Source organism: Furipterus horrens, unplaced genomic scaffold (assembly GCF_987537825.1).
Source record: "Furipterus horrens unplaced genomic scaffold, mFurHor1.1.pri manual_scaffold_1, whole genome shotgun sequence".
Classification (NCBI taxonomy): Eukaryota; Metazoa; Chordata; class Mammalia; order Chiroptera; family Furipteridae; genus Furipterus; species Furipterus horrens.
Window position 1 is genome coordinate 163,764,941 of NW_028327171.1, and position 14,236 is coordinate 163,779,176.

Sequence of the window (14,236 nt, forward strand, 5' to 3'; positions counted from 1 at the left end):
AACATTTTGGTATTTCTGAAAATACCGGATTTCCTTTGGGAGGATTCTCTTGTGTTTACAGTAATCACAAGAACATCCCAGAATGAGTTAAGTGGATAAGATAAAAAAGTCATGCTTCAAAACTATCTTCCTACGTCAAGAGGGGTATCTGTTTCACCACACTCAAAAGGGAATGACTGTTGTTCTGAAAATATGAATCAATTAGCTTTCAAGTGGAGCACAGAGGAAACATGAAAGATTATTTTTTAATCAGGTTAGCATTGCCTGTCTCCGTTTTGCACTTCTAAGTCAGTGGCACTGCCTTGGCATGTTACAGCCATCACGGTAATATTTAGTCAGTTTTTTTTTTTTTAACATTTCTGAGAAATGACCATCCAGGGCTAATAAAACTTTCATATTGACAGAAATAGTCTGTAGCTGCACCCAAAGAGTACAGAATAATAAGAATTATACTCAAAATTAATTAAAATACAGTTCCCCAGCTACACTAGCCACAACTGGCTATTGAGCGCTTGAAATGTGGCTAGTGCAGCTGAGGGACTGTATTTTATTTAATTTTTTTAAAGTTTTTTTTAAAGCAGTTTAGGTTCACAGCAAAACTGAGAGGAAAGTAGAGATTGCCCATATAGCCCCTCCCCTGACACATGCATAGCTCCCCCATTAGCAACATTCCATGCCCCCCGCCTCAGAGTGGTACATTTGTCACAACTGATGAACCTACATTGACACACCATTACCACCCAAAGCCCACAGTTCACATTTGGGTTCGCTCTTCGTATTTTATGTTCCATGGATTTGGACAAATCTATAATGACCTCTATCCATCGTTACAGTATCATACAGAGCAGTTTCACTGCCCTGAACATCCTCTGGGCTCTGTCTAGTCATCCCTCTCCCTTCCCCAAATTTATTTAATTTTCATTCATTTAAATTTAAATAGCTACATGTGGTTAGTGGCTATGGTACTGGGCAGCTTAAAGCTAGACACCTTGCTAGGAATGCTGTTGCCACTCTGACTGTTATAAAGTTATCAGCCTGGCCGAAGGGACCTGGCTCTAGTGCAGAAACTTTGCTCCAGCAATGAGCAGCCGTGAAGTTCACCTACTTCATATGCTGTCTTCACCCTCAACTTGCTGCTCCTCAACCTTTTACAATACTTTGCAGTGAACACACACACACATGCGCACACACACACGTGCGCACACACACACACACACACACACACACAGACCTTCCTCTGCCTCCTCAGTGACAGGTTCTAACCAAAGATTAAAAATATAGTATTGTAACAGACCAAGCAAAAGATGATGGTTGAAATGAAGCTATTTTATGTTTATACTACACCTGGTTTACAAGTTAAATAAACATGCCCTGGTAAAGAATGAAATATAAAGAGCATTTTGACATCTTTAAATGAAAAACATAAGACTTTTACTATGATATCTACATGGTAAATATATTCCCAGATAGTTATAAAATTCACTGAGTCAATACTTTTTCCAACTTCTTCCTTACCACCAATGAGGATCAATGTGATGTAAGTAGAAAATGTAGTGAACTAGGTAGGAATCATGAGCCTGAGATTCTAAGGACTTCTGGACCACAAATTACTTCAGATTAGGGTGTTAGGGTCTTCAGTTGTAAAACAAAGGAGCAGGAATGGATTTTCTCTTCAGTCTCCTCCAAAATTAAATTTCATTATCCCTCTATGTTTTTCTGTCATTCCTCACTTAGGAGCTGATTTATAAAAGCCAGCACAGACCTATCATTCCTTCCTTTGAACACTCTCCCCTGATTTCTTAAGTCACCTCACAATTAAGCAAAGGGGGGATGGTGACATTGCCAATTGGGAAGGAAGGAAGGAAGGAAGGAAGGAAAGAAGGAAGGAAGGAAGGAAGGAAGGAAGGAAGGAAGGAAGGAAGGAAGGAAGGGAGGGAGGGAGGGAGAAAGGAAGGAAGGAAGGAAAGAAGGAAGGGAGGGAGGGAGGGAAGGAGGGAGCGAGGGAGGAGAGGGAGGGAGGGAAGGACAGAGGGAGGGCAGATAAACAGACCAGATCATTTAAATTAAAATAAGCAACACAAGATAGGCCAATAGGCACCAAGCCAGAAAACATAACCCTTTTTCAATCTCCAAACAGGGCAGAAACAAAAGCAATCGGAATACACAAACTGCTGTTACCAGTTCAAAACAAGATCACAAATTCTGCTAAGACCTCAACCATCAATAGAGTGATTGTGAGAAGTCTCAGAATTGTCACAGGTCACTGGCTTCAAATTACTCCCGAAATGAAGATCTAGCATTCATATGACAGAAAGTCATCAGTCTCTACTCATCATACCAGTTCTTCTGGTAAATAGCTCTCTCTAGTAGTGCCTACAGATTGGGAAACCTAAATCCTGCAAATGTCACCAAAATGTAAATTTTCACCTAAGGGGAGAACTGCATGAGCACGCCCAGTACTAGGCCTCTGAGAGTTACAATAAATGTCACTTACTTGGAAAAAGTTTGAAAATAAAACTACCTTAAAATGATGTTTTCCCATACATCAAAATATACAGTCAGCTTAAAAGGTCAATTCATCTCATTCCTCAAGATCTAAGAAGTTTCTTAAAGCTTAGCCAGACTTTATTCTCAACTAACTGTTTGGCAAGTGAGAAGAAACGTGAAATACATCAGCATTTACTCACATCAGATTACAAAGTGTTTACGTACTTCAATCAATTCTAGAGCTAAGCACTGCCAATCCATTCTCTAAAGGATGGCTGTTTCTCCTCTGCTTCCCTGTTAAGCCAAATCTAAAATGCCTTTTTAATTAACAGAGTGAATTCTTTAGTAGCAAAAACTTGACCAATGGAGACCAGATTTGGAAAAAGAAACACTTGAATCACTCCAACCATCTTGGAGTTGTTTTGGTGTTAAATAAAACTGTCCTGGGGTAAGATGGGGTGGGGGTGGGGGTGTAAAATGTCATGTGATGACAGGGAGACTTCTATTTACACAGAAAAAAAAAGTTCCCAAAAAATAAACCATAAAAGAATTATAATACCTATTAGATTGGTTTTCACTTAAAAAGACCCAGTTCTATGGTTTTAGCACGTACCACACCAATCCTAGTACCCTCAGTCCCCTGTCATTTACAAAAATGCAATGCCTGCCATTTTAACCACCTTTGAAAACCACCTGTCCTGAGAGTCTGCTCCTGTGTTTCACCTGTGTCCCTGACTTTCTCCAGCAGTCCTCACTTCCACACAGCAAGAGGCCCCAGAGTTCTGTAAGGCTGGGTTCTATAGAAAGACATACCAGAGAGAATGTGGGTACTCTCAAGAAAGGGAAGCTCGAGAGGAGAAAAGAGCAGTGTTGGGACTTTCCCATCCTGCTCTGCAATGCCTAAGTAAAAGGATGCCACAACGGTGGCAGGGAGCTCTGGGTCCTTTAGTCCAGAGAGGCCACTGCACAGTCAGATGATCCCAGGAAAGCCTGGCCTCTGGCTGCCTCCCTGCCTACCTGTACAACGCAGGCAGGTGGAAGCACTCAAAGTGTTTACTCTTGATCTGGGAAAAGTAATGAGCTAATTTACACAGAACCCATTAAACTGACTGGTCCAAACGCAACTAAATAAGCATTATCATTAGCCATAGACAAGAACAACTCTTCAGGACCAGGGAGGCAAATTTTTAGAAGTCAGACAATGTTCCTCTTCCACAAGGAGAAAAGGAGTATTTGTTCCCAGAATTCAGATTTTCATCCAGAAAACACTTATCAAACAGTTAATATGGGGTGTAGAGTATGGAGGCAAGAGATGCTACACTCAAGAAGGAATTAAGAATTAACATCTAGTGCCAGGATGGGCAAGAAGGCAAACGATTTTCATATACTGCAAGGACTGATAGGGGGTGATATGCCGGGCAGAGCAGGGGCCAAGGAGAAAGGAGGCTCAGGGACCGAGATAGTTTCTGTGAAGAGGGATCATTTACTCCAAGTCTTAAAAGGATCAGGACGTGTTCAATTTACGAACATGCACCAAGCTATATATACATTTATGATGTGTACACTTTTCCACAGGCATAGTATATTTCAATAGAAGTGAGACAAAAGGAGACACAGAGGTCTGTGCTAAATAGATGAAAATGGAAGGAAAAGGTGGTGGAAGAGTTTTCCAAGGAAGGGAAAACTTACCTAGCAGAAGCTAGGAAAGCATGAAGCATTTCAGCAGGTGCAAAAGACTCCTACTGGCTGGGAGTCTGGGTTGAGAATGGAAATGTTACGGTACCACTGGAAAGGGAGGCAACAGACAGTTCCAAAAGGCCTAAAACACCGTGCTCAGAGTTAATCTTGAGGAGGATGGGAAAGCCACTGAAGGTATTTAAGCCAGAGGGTAACTTGATAAGAATTTTGGCAGAGCAGCATCACTTTGGTAGCCATGCATACCGGAGCTGGAAGCAAGAAAGGAGATAAGGCCCTGGTCAGGAAGTCATTACAATAATCCAAATAAGAACTGGGGAAGGGCCTAAACTAAACTGGTGATGGTCAAGAGGAAGAGTTAGAGACGGAGCAAGGACATCAAGTATGCCAAATAGTTAGGACTGGGGACCAGTTACATGTGGGAAATGGAGGAAGATGGGAAAGTGGAGGATGACAGGCATGTTTCCGTTTCACATCGGAGGGTCTTCAGATAGAGAATGTTGAAGGAGTAGAATTCAGATGGAAGCAAAAGTGAAAAGATAGTGAATTGAATTTTGAGTATGAAGTTCTGTGGAATATCTAAACAAATACACTTAAAAGGAAGCCCACACACGAATCCAAAGACCAGGGAGACCCTCGGCATTGTAGGTGGTGGTTGAAGCCGCAGACAGAAAGAGAAGTGGATCTGGAGCAGGGTCAAGCACGAAAGCAGAAGGAAAAATGGTGTCAAATCCTGCACAGAGAGGAGATGGGAGAAGGCTGCCATGTCCACGGGCTCTGGCCGCAGAAGGGCCACCGTAACTGTGGAGACTGCAACTTTGGTTTCTTAGCAGAAGGGCACAAGCCAGGCTGCAGTGGGCTGAGAAGTGAATGGAGGTTCTTTCAAAGGGCTCAGCTGTGTCAAAGGAAAGAAAGAGATAAGGTCTTTGTAGCTTGAGGAGGAAGGAGTCATAAGTGTCTTGTTTTGTCCTCTTTTGTTGTTCAAGATAAGAGAGAGAGAGAGTTAAGAATATTTATAAGCTGAGGGAAAAGCAGAGAGGGAAGGAAGGCAATAGAGGAGCAGTAGTGATGACTTTATCTGAAAACAAATGCCCCTGTCCTTTCACTCACTGGGACAGTGACTATTTCTTTTAGTCAGCAGCATTTCCTGCCAGCATGGCAGCCTCCGCAGGGCACACTCAGAGGTGGAAGAAAAGTGCAGTCTTAGCAGGTTGTTCCCAGAGCCCTTTCATCATGGGCCGTTCCTCCTAGCAACCTTCCCGCAGGATGCTCTCACCACTTGTCAGAGGGCCATTTGGCACCTACACCCCTGAGCTGTCCAAATCACCAGGAGCTCCACAGGCCTCTCCAGCTTCCTCCCACAGCAGAGGGGCAGAGGTGCGAGGGGCAGCCAGGCCCATGTGGGCCTCTGAAAGCCACCTTCTAACCACCTACTGGAAGGAGGAGACTACCAGGCACCCTCTTCCTCCTGCTCCTCCCTGATAGAAACTCAGCAGAGGAAACTCTCCAAGCCATGCCAAAATCTCGCCAGAGACAGACTGTGTTCTCTCCTGATAACCTGAATCTGATTAGCAAATACGGTTTAGAGTAGTTACGGCTAAGACTCATTGAGACAACGCACTCTGCCAGGCACTATTCTAAGTGCTTTACATTCTCTCCATCCTCACAGCCCTATTTTTATCATCTCAATGTTATAAATGAGGGATCTGAATGCAGACACATCTAAGTAATTTGCTCAAGGTCGCAAGGCCAGTGACTGCCATTGCCAAGATGTGAAACAGACCAGGCCCTCTGACTCCAGAGCCTGCGATGTTTTAATTTACTCTCAAATACCATCAAAAATGTAGTCTACTACAGACTATAAGAGTCAGGAAAAATTTCATAATGTTATCAATCACAAATCAAATACATATATAAAGTATTATAGTAATTCTACCATAAGTGTCTTTTTATTTTAAGATTTTTCTTATGTGGTAGTTTGAAGAGCTCATGCAAAAGAGCATTATTGTTGTGAGTGTAATTAATGCCACTGAATTGTACACTTAGAAAATGTTAAAATCTATGTATATGTGTCTACTTTACCGCAATGATTTAAAAAATACAAAAAGAATATTTCTCGATAAATTTTCTCTTTATCAAAAGTAAAATGAAATTATATGAAAATTAAGAGTCCTGTCTTAGGCTAAGCATCTCAGGCCTCCTTTAGTTAAAAACAAAAACAAAAAACAAAATGCCAAACTAACAAACTAGCCGCAGGAGCAAAGCAAGCTGGACCAAAAGGTCTGAGAGACCAGAATACACACTCAGTGCTCTGGCTCTCTGAGGTCCTTCAAAAACAACAGTGACCCAGTGTGGCTCCTACTGTCCTCAAGATCCCTCCAGAACTCCACTGATACCAGATCTAATCCCTAAACCACAGAACTGTGCAGAAACTCTTAAGGGCCCAGAGCAAAGCGGGAGTGCTTCGCGCTGTTGTGGGTCTCCTTTTGGGAAAGGCTGTTTCTTCTTAAAGACTTGGCCATAGGCCTACTACTGGGGCCTGGGGAAGTTGCACCTGAATGGTTAAACAAAGCCTCAGAGAAGAGAGCTGAACTAAGTATTCAAAGGTTCCCTCCTCAAACTATGGCCGGGAGTCTAGGAATCGAATTCTTTTTGTTTCCTAGGATGACAAATTCAGTAGGTGTTACTTCTAGATCATTCTAAAAGATGACCCAGGATAAAAGTAAAACAACACTGAGAAATCAAGTGCAAAACTACAGAAAGACTCATCCTGCAAAAGAATCTAAGAAAACCAAACCTACTATGAGGCACAAGTGTATTTATTTATGGTTTCTCTGAGGAAAATCAGCAGATAACAGCCCTTGCTGGAACTGTCTGATTCAAACACAGAAGCTGGTGTGGCAATCACTACCACTCTTTGACAGAAAGGTTCCTTGAGGTTGTTCAATTCTATGAGGGATGCCCAGGTCATCATGTACACGACTCACTTTAATTCTTTGTTATTTAGTAAATCAAGGTGATCGTAGTAACATCACCTACAAACTACGTTTTCAAATGGTCTATCTTTGGGTGCCCTGTATACTTCTAAAAAAGGAATTTAAGAGTGAGTTGGGGGGAGAGGTGAGGAACAAAGATTAATGAGGCTGAAGAGTATAAAGAGGTTAGAAAGCCTCCGAAGTGCAGTTTTGCCTATAGAAGACATAAATATTTGAAATCTACAAAGAATACCAATGGCTAAAAGAAAACTTAATAATTTCACAACACTGCTAACCCCTAAGTATAAATCTCCCTCCCACAGAGTTTACATCATTTCTAGCTTATGTAAAACTTTCTGAACCAGATTACCCCTAAGAGCATTACAAATTCTCCACTGATCTTTTACAACACAAGAGCAATACAACAAAAACTTTCTTTTTAGACTTGCAAAATCCTGCGTTTATTTTTCTAAAACTGAAGTCAGGCGACTGAACCTACTTTGTTTAGACATTAGCAAACCCATTCGCTCCCAATCTTGAAGCCCCAACCTCTGCCCAGAAGGAAATGAAGAAAAAATACTCGGTGCCACTCTGGAAAGTTAGAACACCTTGGCCTTCTGCTCAGGCACATCTGAGCCTCCTGCTGGTCACAGTTCACACTGCTGGAGCCCTATCAGATGTCACCTGCTGTTTGGCAGAGAGAGGCAAAGGCTGACCCCCACATTCATGTCCACATTGCTTCAGTGTTTCAACTACTAACTTCTGCGTGTAATGTTTAAGCAAAAGTGCTTAACCACATTCACTAATTACTCAACTAGCATTACACACTAAGTGAATACGGGTTTGTAATTCCCTATAAACATTAAGCCCTTGTAAAATCCTATTCCAACAATTTTTCAGTATAGCATGTCCTCCACACAGGACATCTATTTTAGTTGAAAAAAATGAGATAAATATAAAATATGGAAAAGTTCTTCCCACAGTATGAACGTGAAAAAATCAGGATAGAAGTAATGAGCAGGTGTTTCTACTCTCAAATTCCTCAGGTAAATTTCTTTTGATTATTATTAAATTGGCCGACCATATTCACAATGCTGTTACTGCAAGCCAGAGGAAGCCCTGCAATTAATACCATCACATAAATTAAACTAAAATAAGATTTTACTCATTTGTTCATAAAACTGGTTAACTAAAAGTCTTACGTTTTCTAAAGACAAAGCTTAAATTTTAACCCTAAAAATTAACAAAATAAGCATATAAATTGATTATAAGTAAAATCTGGTCCCACTCCTATAGAAAACTATGAGGTATGTACTTTCACTCAACTTGTATGGACCATCCCTACAAGTTGCAGACAGAGGGTTAAATAAGACTGCCCTGGAGTTCACAATTGGTTAGAGAGGGTGGTAACAGAAATAATTAAGCACCTTACAAACTCTTACTCAGACTTCAGAATCTGGCTCAAATTCCACGTCTTCTGTTGAATATCCTGCTTCTTTCTTTCAGCTGTTACTCCCTCCTTTGTGCTCTCCCAGTACTCACTCATCACATCTATAGAATCATTTACATAAATACCTGAAGTCCTTGTGGGCAGGGACCATTCTTATTAACTTCTATACTGTGAGTACCTAGCACCAGAGGCGGATTTAACGGCAGGTGCACCAGGCGAGTGCCCTGGGCCTGGACTTCTGAAGGGTCCCGCAAAACCTCAACTTTACACTTTTTTCTAATGACACCAAGTTTGGTTTCATCCGCCTAGCACAATGCTTGGGACATAGTAGACTGTCAGATTTTGTAGAGCACATAAACTACAGGGTTACACGCCATGAGGTGTATGTAAAAAGAGGGGAAGAAGCAGCACAGTACTTCGCCTCAGGAGAAGCAGAAGGCTTCTCAAGAACACGCCCTGTGGCAGCCTTGGAAGCTGAATGAGATTCACTACAAAGATGGGCTCTTAAAGAACCTGTGCAAAAGCAGCAAGGACTAAAAGGCCAGATGTGTCCTAGGACAGATGACCATTCCAGGCACAATTAATGTAAGCACAATATGGGAAGGGGCCAACAGGTTGAGGGCAGGCAGTAAAACTGGAAAGATGAAGGGATTTATATGCCAGGTTCAAGGGATTTTCATTGAATACTCCAGACTTTCAAACACCCTTGAAGTTATTTAATCCACGCAGTAACTAAGACTCATCCCTTGAGAGTCTCTGGCCAAAAGTTATGAAAGTTTTGGGATTTCAAAGAATTTTATGTAGAGATGCCATTTTAGGTTATTTGAAGCTTTTATATCCTAGGTTACTGTTCTGCCCATCATTTTCTCATATATACATATAATTCCAATCTTCACTATGTTTCCTTCACACTGTAGCAAGTAATAAAAGCTTATTTAAACATCTGATGAAACTCTTACCCATTTTAGTATTTTTAAAGAGAGGGTTAGAGACTTTTTAACGAAAAGAAAAAAAAAATTAAGATAAATATTCTGAATCCCTTTTTCATCAGCGTACTTTTAACTATCAAAATATGGGAAGGCTGCATCCCATCCCAGCTTCAGGAAGGTTAGAAGCTGAGGGCGCACTAGACCTGAGGCTTCACCAACTGGGTTTAACAAGCCGCTCAAATGCTAGGATCCAATAGGGAAGGTTCTATGTGAAGGGTCAACACGAATCTCCTGGCCCTTCACGTGCTTGGCCCAAGGAAGGTAACTGGCTTCTTGCCGGTTGACTGTGCCGGGTTTTCTTAAATGTAAAATAAGGTGATATTGTGAGCAGACTAGAAGGCACCGAAGGCAGGGAGTAGATCACCGACAGCCTCGGGTTTCACCCTTGCAGCTCAACCCCGTACCAGAAGAAAGCATCCGCCTGGTGCAGGGCAGGAGGCCAGGGCGCCTGCCTTCCCAGGGCAGCCGGGCTGGGCAGCAGGCGGCGCGCCCGGCCACCGAGAGAGGCGGGTACCGGCGCTTCGCGGAGAGCCGGGTTGCACGGCAGACTTGGAGCAGCGGCTGACGGGGAGGGAGGCCAGCATCCTCCTGGCCTCGAGTAAAAAGAACCTGGGCCTCCGCGACCTCTACGTAGCTCTGTTACCACCAGCAAGACGCTGCTGACTAGGGGCAGAGGCTCGGAGCTTGAAAGCAGAGGTGCGGCTGCGCCCGCAGGGTCCCCCGGGACGCGAGGCGGGGTCGCTGGAACCCAGGGCGGCGCCCCCGCAACCCCACCCCTCCCGCAGCTGCCTACCCGCGTGGCCACTGGCCACGGGCTGCAGCCCCGGCGTGCGGGTGGAGGGAGATGCGGCGTTGCCGGGCCCCCTGCTCCTCCGCCCCGGCGACCTGGGAGATAAAAGTTTGCAGCATGCGGCTTGTCTGCAGTGCGAGTCACATCCGCCGCGCCGCCTCCTGCAGCACCAGCGCTCTCAGACGAACAAATACATTTAAAAAAAAAAAAAAACTACTGAAGCCGGTAGGCCCCGAAGCCGGCCGCTCTGCCTCCCGGGCGTGCATGCAGGCGAGCCCAGTATCCCGCGCCCCCTCCCGCTCCCAGCCGCACCTCCCACCCGGCCTCCGCGCCCATCCTGGATCGGCCCTGCCGCGCCCGCTGCACTAACCGATAACCTCCTGCAGCTCGTACGCGTCCCTGCAGATGGGCCAGCCGACTGCCTGCGCCGCCGGGGCTGGGGCTGCGGCTGGGGCTGGGGCCGGGGCTGGGGCCGGGGCCGGGGCCGGGGCCGGGGCCGGGGCTGGGGCCGGAGCCGGAGCCGGGGCCGGGGCCGCGGGCGCCGCTGGGACCGGCACTGCTGTAGCGGCCGCTGGGACCGCCGTGGCCGGCGCCGCTGTCACCGGAGCTGCCTGCTGGGGCTGCTGGACGTGCACGGGCGACCCGCTTGGCTGCGCCATGATGCTGCCGGAGGAGAGCAGGAGGACGCGCCGGTCGACAGACAACCTTCCACTTGAAACTTCCCTTTCCTCGCAGCCGACACCTCTCGGCCGGCGCACGCCCTCCCCGCCTGCCGCCGCCGCCGCCTGAGCCAGCAACAAGGGGAGGGAGCTAGGGAGGCCGAGCCCGGCGGAGGGAGGAGGCAGCGGAGGCGGGGAGGGGAGGAGGCGGCGGCCGCCGCGCTCGCCGCGCGCCCCGAACCTCGTGCGCGCGGTTCTCTGCCTCCGCAAAGGGAACCGCCGCCCAGCCACCCCCTCCTGCTCTGCTTGCGGCCGGGGAAGTTTCCACCCAAGGGGAGCAAGGCCGGTTTGTGTTTGCTTTCGAGGCCCGCGTCTCTCGCTCCCTGGACTCCGTGCTTTCCTTGCACCTTCGCCCCAGACAATCAGGCTCTCCAGAAGAAGCCCCCTGGAAACCCCGGGGGCGGGGTCGTTGAACCGCCGCCAGGTTCTCAGATTCAGCAGTCTCCCCAACTAAAGAGAACCTCAAGTTCATTTACAAGTTAGCGAGTGAGACACCTACACGCCGACCGTTTGTAGGACGCCGGTTAAAAAATAACCCAAGTTGTAACTTTCCAACGCTTTACCTGCCAATATCACTTTCCCACCTTGCCTAATCTAATCGCCGCCCTTCTACTTTTTCTTAGTGAAACATGATTCCTTAGGCCCCTGGCTGTTTCACAGACTTTTTTTGTTTGTTCCAAGCCGCGTAGATCTCAGGGAGGTGATATTAGGGCCTGTGAAGTTAGAATAAGAAATGTAAGAGAGATTTGGACACTATTTCTATACCATTGATTACATGCCACATTAACCCGTTAGGACAACAGGTAGCAGGCGTTTCTTTTACAGAGCATTCTGGATGTCCAAGAATGTCCTGCGGCATAAATAAACTGCTTTGAAAACTTTTAATTAATTGCTGCTTTTTCAACTCTCCCCAAATTACCTCATCCTTAAAATTGCTATGGTATAACCATAGATCTTCCTAATTATATGTGTCCTATTTAACGTTGAATGTTCTTTGTGTTTGGTTGGTTCAGATAACCAAGATTACACCATTCTCGTCTTAAACTGAAAAGATGCAGTGACCCAATGCTCTATTGGTCATTTGACCAAAATTATTTTATGTAGTTTTCATGGTGATGACCACTGAATAAATAAAAATAATGAACATAATTTATTTAATTGTGATACTTTGTCTCCTGTATTTATGCACACACAAAAAAAATCACCTTACTTTTTTTTAAAGTTAATTCAGAGGAAACCCAGAAATTCTTTATATGTCTAATCAAAACATTGATGTAAACTGAAAATGAGTTCATCTTTTAGCATTATGGAACAGTTAGCAAACATAAAGCAACAATGGTGCGCTGGTCTATGAGCAGAAATTTATGCTAAATTAAGAAAGTACTTTTATGCATGGGTGTTTAAAACTATTGATTTTAATGTCAAGAAACAGACAACTTCATGAACCAATAAATTCTAGGCCTCTGATGTTTTAAGTGGAGAGGAATAGGGAACGGGGGAGCTTTCTATACCTGTGCACCTTTTCACAGGCTGCTCCCCACCCCAAAGAATTCCTAAGAACTATTTTTAAGGGGAAAGAAAAATGATTACCTGAATATAACTTCTATTTTGTGACATGAATTTAAATTTTTACTTTCAAACCACAAAGTGGAACTGTGAAGGCCAGAAAAGTTCTTGGAAATTACTAGGAAAACAGGATGCTATTAATATCAATAAGATTTTATCAAACACTGATCACTTAATTTCCCACAAAGAACATCTGTTCCATAGCCACGTACCAGATCTTTGTACCCAGCTGATCACTTTCCAAATGGCTACCAGGATTATGACTTGCAAGCACTGATGACTCTATGCAGACTCACCACCACTACCAGTAAATTAGTTTAAAGAAGATTATCTACTCTCAGTGGCCTTTGGCATCATTTTTATATATGAAGAACAATGTAAATTATATATTTAAGCTATATAACAGTGTCAGGTTAGAACTTTAAGTTAATGTTTCCATAAACAATTGAGTGAAATGGTACTTAAAACGCAGAAATATTTGTATTTAAATTGTATTCAACTGATATGCAGTGAATTCAGAGAAAAACCCATTACTAAAAGGTGTCAGGGGAGGAAACCTTTAAGATAAAAACAAGATTTATTCCAATACATTTAATCAGACTTTAAAAGATTTAAAAAAAAAAAAAAAAAGTCGAAATTTTGTTGTGCTTACAATTGCCTCAGGGTTCCTCAACTTCAGCACTCTCATTATTTAGTGCCAGATAATTATCTACATTGTAGAACCCGCCAGATAGCACAGCTTCAGGTAAACTGAATATACAACATTGTCATTTTATAAACAGATCATTGCACTTGTTATTTGCTTTCGTCGTCATCGGCAGCCGTCCGTCTCGAGAGACGATGGTGTAGCTTCTTAAGAGTCTATCTGCACCGCTGAGAATGGTTGTGCAGTCCGACTCGGGAGTGACACGGTATCTGTCTCCTCCTGTGTTGAATCAACATCTTGCAATGACGCTAGAGTGTCCTCTCCAGTGAAGCTGAAGCTACAGAGCCTGGGCAGGGTGATATGGAGGGTCTGCTGTTGCCCATGCAGCAGACCCCCCCTCTCTTCGCAGCTGAAGGGTCCAAGGGAAAGACGGAGTCAATACAGCTTGGCTTCAGGTGCGCCGCAGGAGTTGCCAGTATTGTCTACAACGTCAAACCGCCTTAGGGACTCCGACTCCGGATTTTCTGTCGGGGTTTACTCCCTTAGCCTTTCCCCTGAAGAGGTATGCCGCAAGGCAGCGGAGGTTTTTTTGAGTCAGAGTTTTCCTTCTCTGATGTGCCCTGACTGGAAGATCGAACCAGCGACACTTAGCTCGCAGGCCGACGCTCAATCCACTGAGCCAAACCAGCCAGGGTTTCACCTTAGGGTATAATTTAGGCATGACCCTTGGCTGGGTTGCCAGTTATTTGCTTTACGAAGAGTTTAAATAGTGTTCAGGTATTTATTCATAAATCCTGAAGGGGATCAGATAATGCTACCCCAAAATATGACACTTTGACATGAGAATTGTTTTGAGTTAAAGGCAATTAAATGACAATAGTTAGCGCACACCAGCATTTGGAACAGACCAGAAAACTCA

The 14,236-nt window shown here is 44.5% G+C and overlaps 1 protein-coding gene across 1 annotated transcript in view; it reads right to left on the reverse strand.

Moving 5' to 3' along the window:
• STK39 (serine/threonine kinase 39) overlaps positions 1-11,271 on the reverse strand; it is a 263,934-nt gene extending 252,663 nt beyond the window's left edge. Inside the window, exon 1 of the mRNA XM_090280486.1 lies at positions 10,757-11,271. Coding sequence (XP_090136612.1) covers positions 10,757-11,045 — 289 coding nt within the window. The 5' untranslated portion in view covers positions 11,046-11,271. The remainder of the gene's footprint in view (positions 1-10,756) is intronic.
• Positions 11,272-14,236: the final 2,965 nt, after the last annotated feature.